At 36.6% G+C, this 16882-nt stretch overlaps 1 protein-coding gene across 3 annotated transcripts; it reads right to left on the bottom strand.

Moving 5' to 3' along the window:
- Window positions 1–10276: 10276 nt before the first annotated feature.
- Window positions 10277–15464, bottom strand: LOC124412563 (ADP-ribosylation factor 6). Of its 3 annotated transcripts, none has more exons than XM_046892544.1 (5): window positions 15323–15464; window positions 13652–13764; window positions 13361–13464; window positions 12908–13106; window positions 10277–12705 (listed from the first exon to the last, which is right to left on the bottom strand). In XM_046892544.1, exons 2-5 carry the CDS (start codon window positions 13731–13733, stop codon window positions 12563–12565), a joined length of 528 nt encoding a protein of 175 aa, XP_046748500.1. In that variant the 5' UTR covers window positions 13734–13764; window positions 15323–15464; the 3' UTR covers window positions 10277–12562. The 3 variants fall into 3 exon arrangements, with proteins under 3 accessions (XP_046748500.1, XP_046748518.1, XP_046748509.1); XM_046892562.1 differs by lacking the exon at window positions 15323–15464 and adding an exon at window positions 15227–15253; XM_046892553.1 differs by lacking the exon at window positions 15323–15464 and adding an exon at window positions 14492–15030.
- Window positions 15465–16882: the final 1418 nt, after the last annotated feature.

Below are 16882 nucleotides of genomic sequence, written 5' to 3'. Positions count from 1 at the left end.
GTTTTCATACACTAATCGTTTATGTTACTAATCGATACGCCAACGCGGCAATCCCTTTGTATAACGAACTACGATTTAATAATCATTATCAACAGCTTCTATACTCTGTACCGGTATATATAGCCGTGTCGTAGAAATGTTTAACGTGTACGTAAACTATACCTGTGTCGACTATCTCACTATACCCGTGATCGACAGTTTATAGAACACTGCAGGAACTTGGTGCACTCGGAAGACGTTGCTTTGCCAAATCCCGACGATTCGAGCGTAGGACAAAGACAATTATTCAATCCAACTGAACACGCCCTGCGAATTAGGATCGGGTATCAGGTCTTGATGATTATCGTAGTATGATAAACAATACATATTTTTATCGGAAGTTTTCCACACGAATACGAGGGATTAATTACACTTGGTTTTATTATGTAATACCGACGTCATTCGATACAGATACACGCAAATTCATGAAAGTTCACTGATTATTAAAGTGAAGTTCTCGGTACGCAACACAATTCTATGAATTACGTGCGGTTTCAATTTATCAGAGAATGGAGTTCGAGACGATCTTTTCAACGCAACAGCGGATGGATAGTAATTAGGTAACGTAAATTCAGAGGTTCGAGTCTATTATATTCGTAAAGTGTTTTGATACAAATTCACCAACTTAGTTATATCGGTTACGGTGATGCTATACGGCTGATTCTATAATTGAATCTTACGGTATTCATCACCCAGTAAAGTAAAATGAGTCGATCGATATCGAAGTGTGCAAGTTCTTAGATCAAAGTGAATCACCAAAGGATAGAACAACGATGAAGAATATTCATGCATTCCCAATGTAATTTCTGAAGGAGAATAGTATGTTGTGCATCTAGGGTGGAAAGTAGAGTTTTGCTTGCGAGTGCGGAGCTTGCTGCCCGAACCGACTCGCGCTCGCGCTCCCGCGAGGGCAGCAAGCTCCGTCGAGGAAGTAAAACCTTCCTCCCGTGGTGCGCACGATATTTTTTTTTACACATGAATGGAAGGCCTATTTTGCTACCTATACATGTGACTGTACCAACTGGGTCACAGCGGGAGAAAACTGTGAGAAAAAGATTTCCAGGGCGGAAAAACTGTGAGGAAAAGATTTCCAGGGAACAAAAACCTCTTTTTCCTCCCTCTCTATAGGTAGCAAAATAGGCCTTTCCGTTCATGTGGGGAAAAAAATATTTTTTTGGTTATTAGGCGTCACGAACAAGAAAATTAAAAATGTCCGATATCATGCGATCCTATATAACGTCACTTATCCGATATTGAAAGAACTATACACAACCAATATATTATGTACATACTAGACAATAAATTAATGGCCAAATGTAAATGGATCAGTATAAATTGAATGAAAATGACCAAGTTTTTCTGGTCAAAACTTCATAACTGATCAAGTCGAAGATAATGTTGAATGTTTAGAAACTAGCCAATGTAACTTGTGTATGATTGTTAAAGTATATTATACGGATAAATTATGTATAACAGAACACTTCAGCAATTGCAAATCGCAATTTTACAATAATATCGCCTTACAGCTCAAAGTAGTGAATATTTGCCATTATCTGACCGCAGTTGGTGGTTTTTTTCTTCTTCTCGTATTGCGATAGTTACATTACTCACAATACTTTAGGGGCAAAGTTTTCTGTGTTATTGTCATACACAATATTTCAGCTTGAAGTAGGGTCAAAAATAAAATCCACTGACGTAGGATGAGTCTGCTGGCGGTTTGAGTAATTGATATCTTTCGAACTGCAGTTGCGTGTGAGGAGTCATGAGGGTCATCTGCCCTAGGTTTATCATAAAAGTAGGTACTGGATTAATTATGCGAACGCTGTAAAGTTTTTTATTCCCAACTCAACGATAATGTTCACTTTTTTGACCAGCTACGCGGGAGAAAAGTAGCGTATGACTCCCTCGTATACATTTTCCCTCACCTGTCTGAGTTTTTCGGTTTTTCTGGTAATATATAATAATTTTATAAGAAGAAACAAAAAATTTCAGTAATGTTTTCCAAGAAAGATTCGGAGAAAATTTTCAAATCTCTTGTCGAGTTTGGATGAAAAAAACAACCGCAAGATATTGAATATATGTGAGGATTTTTCAAAAATTTACTTGTGATGAATGGAAGTCGGCCACGAATGTACAACGTTAACACGTCGATGACTTCCATTTATACTTTGGACTGTGAAAACGTTGCCTGACAAATCAATAAAGTCACGACAGTAGCTATAAGGCAAGGCATTGAACTTTAAAGTATCGTACTGAACGATAGGCTGGGCACTTGTAATATCATTTACCTACAGAAAATAATGATTGTTACATCCAGACACCTACCCACAGCAATATGACAATGTCTAGATTGTATATACATTTTGATTGTTCGAAGGATTTTGTTCAACTCAAGAATGATTCAACTCAGATATTATACTTAAATCGGTGTCGGAGAAATGGATTATACTCAAATTTCTACGTTAAAATGGAAACCGTGATAAAGCATAATTATAGACACAAGGTTATAAGTTTAATGGGTTTTTCCAAACGCACAACCATAGCAGATTTTCCTAATAAACAATATCGGAATCAGATGTGGATGGCATATGTAAATTGTAGTGTAAAATTCAGTGTACTCTAAGGGCAAGGTACGTATTATGACAATGATAGATATGATCGTATTGACCGCAATTATGTACGGCAATAACCGCAAAAGAATGCGGAAATCAATGGCATGAGTGGAGTGTGTTTACTCTGTATTACTCAGCAGATTTATCAAAACTAGGAAAACGAAGGCTATAGTCAAGATTATTAAATGTCATCGGGTTAACCACGCGAATTTTCCCAATTTACCCCTTTACGGTTAAACAAAGTTTAACAAATTTTTTTTTCCCCTACAAAAAACCTGTTATGTGAATGGTTTGAAAAGAATCAGATAGTCGCTCCCAAAGCTGGTTAAAGAAAATATCCTAGTTCCTACATGATAGCGCAAAAATTTGTATGAATCACCTCATACCCATATATTCCTTGTATTCCATAACCTGCATCAGTACCTCATAATACACAACGTATGGGAATCACCCGGCACCCATCTCGGTAGTTTTATTTAGACGCGAACCGAAACTTTGCTTCGTATGTGCATAGAAATGTAAATGAGATTACAAAAGCTAATCATCAACTTGGCTGTAGTGAAATTAAAGTAAACGATTATAGAAGCTGATCGACAGGTCATGAAAAATCAGAAGAATTCGTGTTAAACTGATACGACAGATTTTCTTTAGTGTCCCGGAGGTGGATTGAGGCGTGAAAACGGAGCGAGAGCGTTTGCCACTTTTAACGCATTTGGCCCAATAATTGTTGTTATATGCATTGTAATCTACGTACTTATTATAAGCATTGCTCTACCTACGGTAAAGATGAAACTTAAAATAATATATCCGTAAATAACGTATTTTTCGAATAAATCAGTTCTGCAAAGCTGAAGCGTATCAGAATAACGCGATACCGTAAATATTTGGTGAAACGGATTTCAAAGACGCACGTCAACGGCAATCCAAGAGCGATTATAGTGCTTATCACGTACTCAGCTATAATAGAGCGGCTAGGAAGGGTCCGCCTCACCAATATCTACGCGTTTAGTACATCCATATATGATATAAATTATTTATATCTGGTATACATATTATAATACATATGTATAGCATAATACAGGGTGTTTCGAGGTAAACGCCTGCGTGGTATGACGCTGCTTTACTTAATATCGATAATACCTGCTCAACGATAATGCTGCTCAATGTTAACGCTGCTCAATGTTGATAGTACCCGGTCAGAGCAGATCACTATAGGTATAAACAATCGGTAATAAAAGTTGGGACAGTGTCGGTTTTTATTGCAAGATAATTATATATTGAAGACTTTTCGTTACAACGCAACAAACCACTTTCGCATTGCTAATTAAAGAGAAACAAGAAACACTATAGGCGTCTTCCTTTTTGCGCGATCGTCCGCCCAGAAACACCTTGTATGTATTTATATTGTACAGTTACGAGTATTACCGCTATGCAAGTATAATTATTGTTATTATATATAAAAAAAAAAAAAAAATTATTGAATCATCTATTATACAGACAATACGAGGTTAAGAATTTTTACAAATATCGACAGATACCGAAGTAGCGAATGTTTACCTAGGTATAACGAGAAATCCTCAAGTCAGAGTCCGGCGGGCTGAGCTATACAAATATTGATTTTCAGTAATTATTTATCATAGAATTTTAGTGAAATATAACTGCCGTCAATGGATTTTTACTCGATCGTCTTGGATGAATGTATTATACTGTAGGTATGTAGATACGTTAATTGTACCTCACACACGTACAAGGGGTAATCCCAATAGATCCTGGCGATGCACACTTACGTCTAAATGAATAGTAATATTTTTTTTTTAACTTGAAAAAATTGATAATGCCTATACGTACGTCGAAGAATTGATGGATAAGGTCATTTATTGGTTACTGAATGCGAATACAACTTACAGAGGCGATATATTTTATTTGAAACGCGCATTATAATAGCTCCCTCTCGCTCAGAGGTCACAATTGTTCAGTAGCCGAAAAACACAGCTGTATATGTAATAGCTCGTTGGAAATTTATAGGACTAGATATCTTTTTCTCCGAGCTGTTTCTGCTAAACTTGAATATTCCATCAAGACAGAATTTAAAAATATATTTTTGACCAAGCTGGAAGCATTAGAAAGTATTTTTCAAGACATCTAGAAAATTCAGATGAGTGAATTTTTATATTAGCGAAACTCACAATCTTAGAAATACATCTTGAGATCAAATACGCATTCTTCTTGAAAGGTGTTGCATTGAAGATTTTTTTCTATTTTATTTTTTTTACACGTATTCATTCCCGAAAGAAGAAGTCTTTAACGATCTGTTTGATAAATACTACTTCCAAGTATTGTAAAAAATATAGCTCGTAATGTTCATTAGATATGTTGTAGACGATAAATTACACAGTCGCAAAGAAATTCCAAATGTACGCGGAATAGTAGCATGTTACACACACCTACAGGTATATAATATACATGTGTATAACAGAAGACGTGCCAGTTGGTTTGACCTGATGAAAAACTTTGATCAAATTATGCGGCCGGTAAAGTCGGAGGTGTACACAGTTTTCAAATTATATCGAGTTGTAGTTTGAACATTTTGCTTCGGCTTATGTCGTTGGATATAAAAATTTGTAAAACCGAATGAACTTTGCACTGAAGTTGAGCGTTTATCGAGCGACTTTCCACCCTCGACTTTCTGGCTTCTAAGACTTGGGCTTGGTCGTGGGCATACCGGTATCGGTATAGGGAACACGTGTCCAATTTTCACAACCGCACACTGTAGATTATGTTTGTGCAATGTTATACGTATACTAAATTATGGTGCCCCTTTAAACAGTTTGGTCCTACTGAATTAGGACTGTATGAAGCTGCTCGTCCCGCGTACAGATCCGTTGGGTCCCGATGGTGAAGGAACATAAGAAAATATTATCTAGAAAACGCTTCCAGGTTGTTTTATGTCTCGTTACACGATGTCTAATAAATCTGGCACACCGTCTTTATATCTCAAAATGTTTCTGAAATATCGTAAAATGCGACATACGAGAATCCGGAAACGTCTGGAAATTTTCACGTTTTCTTTGCAATCGATCTACAGGGTTAGCTCAGTTTGTCGTGAGGTACGTACGAATGCAATGACACGTATATATAATATATGCAATTGACTGTTGATTTGTTTTACTGTATTATTAATTATAATGACTATTGTTGTTATTACTATGCAGCTACTGCTATACTAATACTACTAAGAATATGAAATACCAACTTATCTTCAAGACTTTTGACGCCTCACACTAAATCTTGCAATACTATACATACATATGGTCTGACAAGTTGAGCTGAAAGAACGAATGAGAGTGAAAATAAGATGAATTGAATGCGCTGAGAGTGTAGGGCTAATATATCTAATACATTTATGAAGTGAAATGTGCAAGAAACTGAAAAGTATCAAGCGTGTTGGGTAAATACTTTTAAAGCATCCGAAGATGCTGTCAAGTCTTCCATTATCTATATAACTCTATCATATTACCAAATTATATTATCAAAAGTAACTATGTATGATATACATATAATATGAATATAGTGAATTAAGCATAACATGGTTTTGAGTATATTAAATAGATATGTATAATTGAAATTGTTTGCGAGATACGAACAATTATATATTAAAACAAATCATTGGATATAATTGATTACATCATTATAGTAAATTTGTATTTACTGAATTTGAGGACGTGCACTTCTGTTGAACTATTCGCAATCTTTGGACATGTGTGTTTATACGCAGGTACAAGACTTTAATCCTCTAGACTGGAAATATGTGTCATTTATCAATATCTCGTTCTCTAAAATAATTCACTTTTTTATCAAGTTAATCTTCCGTTCATGTTGACATTCAATAGTTGCTTTGTTGTTGCGTTCGCCTCATAAGTATATTGCAACAATGCCTCTATAATAATATATTCGCCTACTCTTCTCAATACAAATGAGTCTCATCCCCTGATATATATACCTATAACTACACGTCTCATCATACTGGGTGTTTTCTTTGAAACTCGGTGCTCAGCGCCTACAGACCGGCAATCGAAGTGACATTCAAAGTCTATATAGTGCCTTTCCGAAAAGATCTGATTTGTCACTGGAGGTGTCGGACTCCCTCGGTTAGATGAGAATATCTTTTTAGAAATAGCAGTATACAGTATACCTGAAATGTAGCTTTGGCTGCTGGCGAGTTTTACAGAAAATTACAATTCAGACTTGTGTCCATACATAATAGCTCACAGAGTAAAATAGGTATGTATATTGGTAAGCGCACATACTTACACTATTCTACCACACGTGAATTGAAAACCCATGGTTTTGAACGTCTGAAACGGAGTGGAAGTCACAGATTCCTGTCCGGGAAAAATACCACGAAAAATAACTCGCCTCAGGGTAACTCTGACAACAGGTAAAAAATCTCTGGCGACATAGAAAATTGAAACAGCTATTCTGACGGTTCTAACCTCGCTTTCATCCTCGTCATTGGGAAATAAAAGAAACAGTCATCTTTATTTCGTTTTTTTTTTTCGCTCAGGAAGCTTCACCTTGTTGAGTCTTTTTTTTTGACCAGGTTGTCTTCCGACTATGTCCCGAAGTGGAGCCTTTGAATTTCATGTCAAAGTTTTCTACCTATTGAATCCTTCCTACATATGACATTCGCCTCCGAGTTCGTTACCAGGGTATAACCTAACAATAGGTCATTTGTAATTTCAAAGATGCATTCTCACCCATTTTCAATGCATGTGCGGTAGAAAATATCCTATGCGCCACGGGAAGGAAGCGTTTCTTCCCTAGATGCATAATATACTATTTGTAATGACGTGGAATGTACATTTCAAATAATAATTGGATATTTCATTTTATGGCGGTCAAATCTGAAACATCTCCGGTTTTTAGCTTCATTCGATTATACCACATTTCTAAAAATTATTTTGAGCCGCAGTAATCGGCGACCACGATAGTTTCAATGGTGCGTTGCAACTTATATCCCCCCGCCACGCACAAAACACAAAACACTCTCCTACAGGGACAGGTTAGAGTTGAGATAAAAATCTCAAAAAATTAGGCAACTGTTTTTGAATAATTGAAGTAGATTTGGGAGGCGGCCCGGGGTAAATTCATCAACACCCTAAAGAAGGATCTGCACCCTAGTGCACACTATAGAACTGTACTGAGCGACTACATATGACGCGAAGGTTTATTGACAAACATGTCGACTCCAAAGTTAAAAAAAAAAAAAAAAACGAATTACCGTTTTACCATATTTCTATTCAACTGTATATCATTTTGAGTTTCGGGTCCCAGAGATCGGACCCTATTGGAAGTCGCTGGAACTTTTAAGGAAGAATTGTTTTTTAATGTTTCTTTGTAGGTTAGGAAAAAGGGCGTTAGAAAAAGAACATGACAGACAATTACCTGAAGCTGCAGACCCCTGGATATGATTTTACGATGGATTTCAAAGTGTTACGAATGAGAGTTAACAATGAATAACGAACATTTCTTATTTGTCCCTTTTTTTAATGTCGCGTATTACTTTGCTAGCGTGCTGATCTAATCAACAGTTACATCTATCGCCATATAAGATTCATATTTTCACCAAATATGTGCAAAATCAATTCGTTGACTGAGAGCAACTACATTCTATGTATTTCAGAACTTGGTTGAACAACACTGTATGTCCACAGTGATCTCCGAGACCATACGTTTTTGAACGAAATTCTGAGATGGAGTTTTTTTTAACCAAAATCTGAGGTGAGCTTTTGTTGAACCAAGTGCCGAGATGCAATGGAGTTTTTTTGTGACAGCCGACGAATTATGCTCATTAACTTCCCACGATTACAGATGTTTTTTACAAATAATTAATCCGGCAATGGAGTGTGACAGAAAATTTTATAAAATAATATTACATCTATATACATAAAACAAAGTCGAGTTAGTCACACCACTTATAACTCAAGAACCGCTGAACCGATTTTTATAATCTTTGATTTGTTGGATTTGTCTCCGCCCCGAATAGCAGAATAGTTATTAAAATATCGGAAAACTTCACGGATAAAAAATTATACATAAAAATTCCATTTATTACGTTAATAAAATCATAACTCAAGTTTAGCTCAAAGTTAACACGACATTCATTGACTGTTAGGCGGTACGAAGTTCGCCGGGCAAGCTAGTTTTGAATGAAGAAACTAAATTTCATTTTCTCCATAACTTTCGGAGTGTACTATTTTCAACGCTCGCATCTGATATATTACATGCGTCAGTATTCCATTCAAGTCAGAAGAACAGCATGCAATTCCTTGAAGCTTCGTAGCAATGTGGGTAAGGATATGTAATAAGTCCACCTGCATTGACTGAAAATCTAGTAAGACGTTCTAGACCCTGATGCAACGTGTGCGGTTTTGTACGATATTGCAGCGACATATTTACGCAGATTATTATGGGGTTAAAAGAGCCTTATAATTACAAAACATGAAGCTCGTTATAGTTTATCGGTGAGAATGTTTGTTTATAAAATAAACCCGCACCTAGGAGAACGCGTCAAACGAAATGATGGATTTCAACCTGATGGTTAGTTTGATTCGAAGAACATTGTTATTCTACCACAAAAGTGCAGTAAACTGTCATTTCAACAGTTGTAATAATTTCCATCTCTAATGATTTAAATGTTTGTGGTGGCCATATTGCGTTTGGTTACATAAATTGTAATATACTATGTAAAATAATTATAATATGTTAGTATAAGCTTATGGTGGAAATAAATTCTGGGATTTCCAACTTGTGATACTGATATTTGAATAAATTATACCTTAACAATCTTTTGTAGTTTCAGAAAGCTTGATCCAAAGGGTCTGTACTTCAGTATTGTTCGGGCTGAGGTTTCGGGTTCCATGACTGTCCCAGTTGAAATACGAATGTGTCAAGATCATGGATAAGGTGATACCCTTTACGCATATTTTATACCGCTGATATGCATTAATTTATGGGCATATATGGTTATTAATTTATTGTGCAAGAAAAAACTATTGCGCATGATATTAAGTCACTGGGAATTAGAATGAATAATTGAGAAGTTAAAATCGGGAAACGCAACAAGTTGAACGTCGTATTTTAACTGCTGTTGAACTGCTGTATCTTTCTCACATTCGAGTTGTAATAGATTTTGAAAAACGCTAGAACGAATTTATTCGGACCCTGTATCAACGTAACCTGGCGAGCGAAGACTATTGCGCTGCGTGCAGGTAACAGCCTCACGGTCAACGCCGCAAGTCCCTAATCGCTAGCAACTAGAGCGACTACGCCATGCACCTAATCGCAGGCAACTTTGACCACACACTGTTCAGTTTGACTCGGTCTTTACTTCGCTTTTGGAAAATTTTCTACTCTTCGGAAATGGTTACAATTACCCAATTATTCGATACACGCGGAAAATGATTGGAGAATGTTTCAAGGCTTTCAGACTTTGACTTTCAGATGCTGAAAATACAACCAATAAGCGTAGGAATTTCATTGCACTTGCGAGACACTTGAGCCTATATGTATAACGACGTTTTGGGTGTATTTCTGGGATTATACAATCATTTAAGAATACCGTGTTGAATTCAAACAATCTTTATTATACAAGATGTAGTAATGTACATGCAGATAATTGTTTTTCATTTCTGTTTGTAAGTTATACAGGTTTGCATTTATAAAATGTGACTAATTTTATTATTGTTAAAAATTAGTACTAATCAGTAACCGTTACATGAGCGTACCGTATAATATGTATAGATGTATAACAATGTTATAAGCAATGTCTCCAATTTTGAAATAACTGTGCATTCAATCGAACTTAGAGAAAAAGATCACCTAACAGCTAAATGGCCCCTAGCATGTTAGAATACAATGAAAAATCGGAATTTAACTACACGTATTTGCACACTAAACTCGCCTTCGTTCGATGATATGCATATACATGAAAGGAATACGTAAAACTTGACATTTCTATGTGAAAACTTTAAACATTTACGTAATATTTCAACTTACTCAGTCAAGGCAACGGATGCAAAAATTCGACAAATTTTGGCAACATTGCATACTTTGGAGACCGTTCATTCAGTCAACTTTGTGTGACAACAATATAAAAGTTTGCTTTTAGACGCACACCAAAATAGTAGAAGAGTGAACAGATCCAATAGCCAATTAAGTATAGCTACTGATACCTAAATACAATTATTATTACAGATTATTGGCGCCCAAATAGCCCTCGTTATTTCGTAGCTATAAAAAATTCCAAGCTCTCTGTACTCAGTTGCACAGATTCGTAATTAATATTTTGGACTTTCATTTGGCAGTAGTCGCACAAGTTACGTATTGGTAAGCATGGATTTTTAAATAAACGTGAGTTTTATTTCGGATACACATCACTAGACAGAATAACAAAGGTGTCGACTTGACGTGGCACGGCTCACGACGAGGAACGTATATTATTCACTGATTTCTTGAATGAAACTTTCCTCAAGCTTTCAGCAATTGGAATGAGATTAGGAATCTAGGCAAATGACCGGATGTGCTCCCATGATGAATTTTTGAAAAGAAAGCACATCGCTGTAGCTGAAAGCTTGTCGATAGTTGGTACAAAAGTATTTTTCTTTACTTATATAAGACTACCAACGACAGATATTTTTATACATAGTATATAATGTATGTGCAGTAAAAATAATGAATATGATTCTTTGAAAATAATATTATGACATCGGAATTACAAATACAACAATTTTTCTATCATCCATTTAGTATTAAATACTTGTGTTGTCTCATTTCATGTTACTTCTTATTAGATTCGCCTAGCCATACTAAAACTTTGGTCCTGATGGATCATTGCCTTTTGCAATTAAAAAGCGAAACATATAGCGTGATTTAAATTTTCATATTCTGTAGTTGCAAGTGTGACCAGGATCTTCTTCAATTGTGATAGTCTCTTTGAACAAATTGCCTCTCAATTTCATATTCCACAATAATGATATACAGAAGGTCAGTTTGGCTGAGGAATTATATTCACTTAACCGAAGTATCATTTTATAAATAATGATTTCGCCGCGTTGAAAGAAAATAACAAAGAATTTTGAATGAACGCATTACATTACGGGAAGGTTTGAGCCTAATCGCAGTGTTGTATTTATGAAATACAGCGAGTACTAAATTTTTTGTATGACGGCTCTGGATAGAATGTTTTTCATAGACAAATTGTTTTCGTACTGTTTCATATTTATTACTCTTGAATTGCAACATCTTATTAAGACCTTAAAAACTAAAAAGTGAACAAATTTTTACATCTGACAGGGAAAGAAAGAAGGTAGTGGAAAGCAACACGCTCATCGAGATGACATCTCGAGGTGACTGATGGCTTTATTATAAATACTTGACAACTTGGCTCAATTCTCATAATGGATTTATCTGAGGTTGCAGGTTGATTAATTGAAAAGAAGAAAATTTCTTGCCGTCATTGCAGATAAGAAAATTTCGATGTAATTGATATAACTTGTGTGCAAAATATTTGTCAACCGGGTACTAATTTTTCTAGCAGATCATAGTGTCACAGATTTTTGAGAAGAATAACACTTATCAAGTAAAGATGTGATCGCTTACTATCATCTGAAATTTGTACAACTGAGCTTTTCTTGAAGTGCTTGAGCTACCAGCCGGCAAAATGTAGTCAGTATCAGAGTTAAAATTAAGAATGACATAGGAACGCTCGTAATTTTGTGATTTTGAGACACGTAGAAAATTGAACTGTTCGTCAAGTATTTGTAAAGTTGGTAACTTGGTCGGATACAATATGATCAGGAGCGTGTGTGGTGGCCCGGCATTGGGTCAAAGGGGCGTGCTAAACTATTTGTTCATAACTTATGATTACTAGTGAGCCACGTAAGCCCCTCAAACAGGCCATCGCCGGTTGTTGCGCACGAAGGCTGGACATACCAGTTTCTGTCACGTATCCTGGTCAGCCCAAGTTTTTCCTGGATCTCGTGTGGCTTCATTGCTAAAGGAAGTATTTCCGTTTTCATGATATGCCATCAAGTTATCAAGGTCAATAGTTGCACGAACAATCACACGCCACTTGCCGTTATGCATTCAAATGTTGTATCAAGGAATGACGGAGGCAAAGAAAACTTGGCAAAAAATATCAACATTCGAACATTACGCTGTTGATATTGCTCTAAATTATTATAATAGGTACTTACCATCAGGAAGATCTTGTTTGTTGGCAAAAATTAGAATAATAGCATCGTGCATCTCTCGATCATTTATTATGCGATGTAGTTCTTGTCGCGCTTCGTCTATTCGATCCCTGTCTGCACAATCGACCACAAATATAAGTCCTTGCGTTCCTGTATAGTAGTGGCGCCACAGTGGTCTTATTTTATCTTGCCCCCCTACGTCCTGAACATACAAAAAAAAAATCAACAATCAGTTTGTTTAATGCAAAAAGCATTTATACTTCGTTGTCAATAAGTATCGAATTATCGTATTCGTAAATATAATATATTTTAATATCAAGTGAAAGAAAAAAAAATCCAATCCCTAAATTGTCTGTTTTAGTCATATGTGGTTACAGCCACTAAAAGTACAACACTTTGACTTTAAATTAGGTTTTACACGTAAGGAAACACCCAATGGGTATAACTTATACTCACCCAAACGTTAAATTTAACATTTTTATACGTGACAGTTTCTACATTGAATCCTACGGTGGGTATCGTTGTCACGGATTGACCTAGTTTGAGTTTATATAGTATAGCTGATGTATGAGGTAAGGATTATATGAAAATGCTTAGAAACAGACAGATTAATACAAGACTAAAAGACAAAATCTTGTGAAATGTTTTGCATATATAGTGTGTATGGTTCTTTTTAGTTTGCGAACACTGTTATATTGCCAAGTACTATTATTGGAATATTTGACAATCATTGCAGTGAAAGGATACTGGTTTTCCCAGCAGCATCCAGCCCCAGCATTAGAATGCGCATCTCTTTGTTGCCGAAGATCTTCGACAGGAGCTTGCCCATCTTGGCGGCTCACTCGCTATACGTTCTGCACCTAAATTTGAAAGATATTAAAATTTTTTGTAAAATTATAAAAGTACCAATACTCCTAAGTTGATATATTCAAGTATTGCATAAGTAGCTAATTATTGACAAGTCAAGGTAGATGGTTAAATTCAGAGTTGCCTTGGCTGTGCTTCAGAAACACCTTTTATTTAGTAAGCGATCTTTACAGTTGCTTATATGGAAATTTACCATTATCTTGAAGATAATAAGATACGATGTCAGAAATCTGTTAACTAAACTAGGATGTCAGAAGCAATCAATTTTGTACGCAAATAATCTTCTTCACCAAAGCTTTTCAATTCTACCCAATCGAATACACGTTATCAATCCTTGAAACATGTTTCCACTCAGAAACCTGACTACTGCTAGCAGGAAACATCTAAATTATCCCATACGTCGACTCTAATTGCATCAATTAAATAAGTAATTCTAATCGTTGGAATGACAGTGTTTTAAAAATAAGCCACATTATACAACACTCTTAAACACTCTACTTGATCCATTGCGTCTATTGCTATATGGTTTTTATGATAAATTCGTGTATTTTAACGCGATATCAAGTATCATACATCTATTAGAAACAATATACCAGAGATTGAACAAATTAGGCATTCTCGACTAGTCATCGTTCTTGACAATTAGCCAACGAGATTGGATATAGCACTTACAATGGGGCGCTGACAGACTAACGAATTTTGAGAGCGTATAGAACTTACTGCGCAACGAAATTGTTCAACTTTTACAATGATTTTTGTTGAACTTGTGTCAAATTTGAGAAGTTGGTCGATTAACCGAACGATCGACATATCATCAGAATATTTAACTGCCTCGTAGAAAAGTTTGCGTAAAATCACATAGGTATAGTGTAATTTTTCAGCAAACTAATAAATTGGCTACGGCTGATAAGGGCGAGGCAAGGCTAGGCTAGGTAATGTCCCCCCTCTGCCTACCCCCGAAGTGTGCTGACAGATCTTGAATCGTCAGAATATAAGTGGGGATAGGGGGAATGGGTGTCACTTCCTGGAAACTCGAAGTTAACACACTTCTTATGCATGAGTTTGGAGTTGGAGGAAAAATGACGAATTTAAATACATTGGAAGATATGCCAAGGGCGGGAGTTGGGCGTCTGTCAAGCCTGAACACTGGATTTAATTGCAGGCGTGTATTCTCAGTATAGAAGGCCAATACAAACGAAATAATATCAGAGTTCACAGATAATAGAAAGGTTAGGTATCTTGGGTAAGGAATGTTTCATCGCAACTATGATATGTGCTGCGTAACTTTCGGCACGCGAGATTTGACGGAATTCATTGACGTGGTAATTGACGGACAAATCGTAAGCTGGTGGTGAGCTCTGTGTGAGGAGAATCGGTAAATCGGTGGTAAAACTAAAAGGCGAGTGAAGTTTCAGACCGGAGTATGGCGACTCGGACCTGAGAGTAACAACTCACATTTTACAGGATATCTTAACCACCGTGCACTCAAGTGTTCGGAAAATTCGTGTCGCGTATAAAATCCCGCCTATCAGCGATGATATAACCACTTACCAAGAAACATCTACACAATAGCCGAAATTTATCGTCAACAAACGGGCACATCGCAACACAACACCATTTTCTCTAACGTCCGGCTGGCGCTGGCGGTTGCCTGCCCCTGTCAGGACTGTCTATCCGCTGTCCGAATTCCACGCCGCAATTCAGGCCCCAGGGCCGTACGAACCGGCCTACATGCGCCCCATCCTCTAACTATGACTAGGTATGTATTGGGATTGTTACTTTGCAGCGCGTCGTCACTCGTCTGGTGGCAAAAAATCAAACTAATGTAACCAGGCTGACAGCTGACCGTTGACCGTGTTTTTTCGCGTGTGGATGCCAGAATAGGTATATCGTTGATTACGTTTCACTAATTTATGTGATATGAGTAATTCGAAACCCCGAGAATTCCGATTTGCCTCCATTAAAATAAAAAACTTAGGTTATGTGGTGATAAAATGGCACCGACAATCAGGCTCTGACGTCATGAGGACATATTCCGATTGGAATCGTCATACGCAGGTATACATGTAGGTATACGAAATACGCAATGCAGTCACATACGTCAAACTTGTATGTACGAGTGTTACGTTGCTGTCGTTACAGCATCGCTATAGCGCTATAATGATATATAGGTATAGTAGGAATGGGTAATGACAAATTATTGTATTATAAAGAAAGTATCATAACTCTATTATACTTCTATAGAATGATAATGGTTTTGCCTGCGATTGGTATTGGAAATATATATGTTAGTTGGAACAGGTTCCTGTATTTCAAAAATTTTGTTTCAAATACATTTCTCATTCAATGGGTCAATATCTTGCAGGAATTGCAAAATCCACGCGTGTCGAGTACAGCTTACGCCGATTGCTTTTGTCTATGAGGAATCTAAAGCACAGAGATTCAATATCTTGTATTGAAACCTGTTACAACAAATATACAAACCAATTATTTATTCACTTTTGCTTCAATATCCATATATGTATTTTCCACTCTGTGGGAATTCCGTATGACTTGTACTTGACCCACATAAACATAACGGCTGATCAATTTATAGCTTCGTTCATATAAAACGTGCAGTTTAAACGCACTTTGAGTTACTGTACTCCGTTTTTCAGTGCCGTATTCCATTAAATTTCGGCCGTGCGCAAACGTGCGAGGATCTATTGCTCGGTCAATTTAAAAATCCCTTAACTCGATCAAGATCAATATTTTTTGTCAAGGTATTACATTATGACGTACATCGGTGATTTATCTCTATCCCACAGAAACAAAAGGTCAAAAGGCGAACTTCATAGGTATATACCTATGTATATGCTTATAACGAACCCTAAAAACCAGTCCCCATAACGAATTCTACTTGTAGTAAATCACATCTGTAGAGTGGCGTTAGTGTCAAGACATTTTGGTTTTTTACCTCGCTGAAAATTGGAAAAGTTCAACTTATCATGGGTCAGTCAGAATCTCGCATACGACGCGTGCGGAAGGGATCTGATGGTGTACGGAACCTGCGCTTGTCGATAAAACTGACACGCTTATCTCCAATACTGGTGCGGCAATGAGATCTCTATA

This window comes from Diprion similis, chromosome 2 (assembly GCF_021155765.1).
Source record: "Diprion similis isolate iyDipSimi1 chromosome 2, iyDipSimi1.1, whole genome shotgun sequence".
Classification (NCBI taxonomy): Eukaryota; Metazoa; Arthropoda; class Insecta; order Hymenoptera; family Diprionidae; genus Diprion; species Diprion similis.
This window is presented reverse-complemented; position numbering and strand designations above follow the sequence as displayed.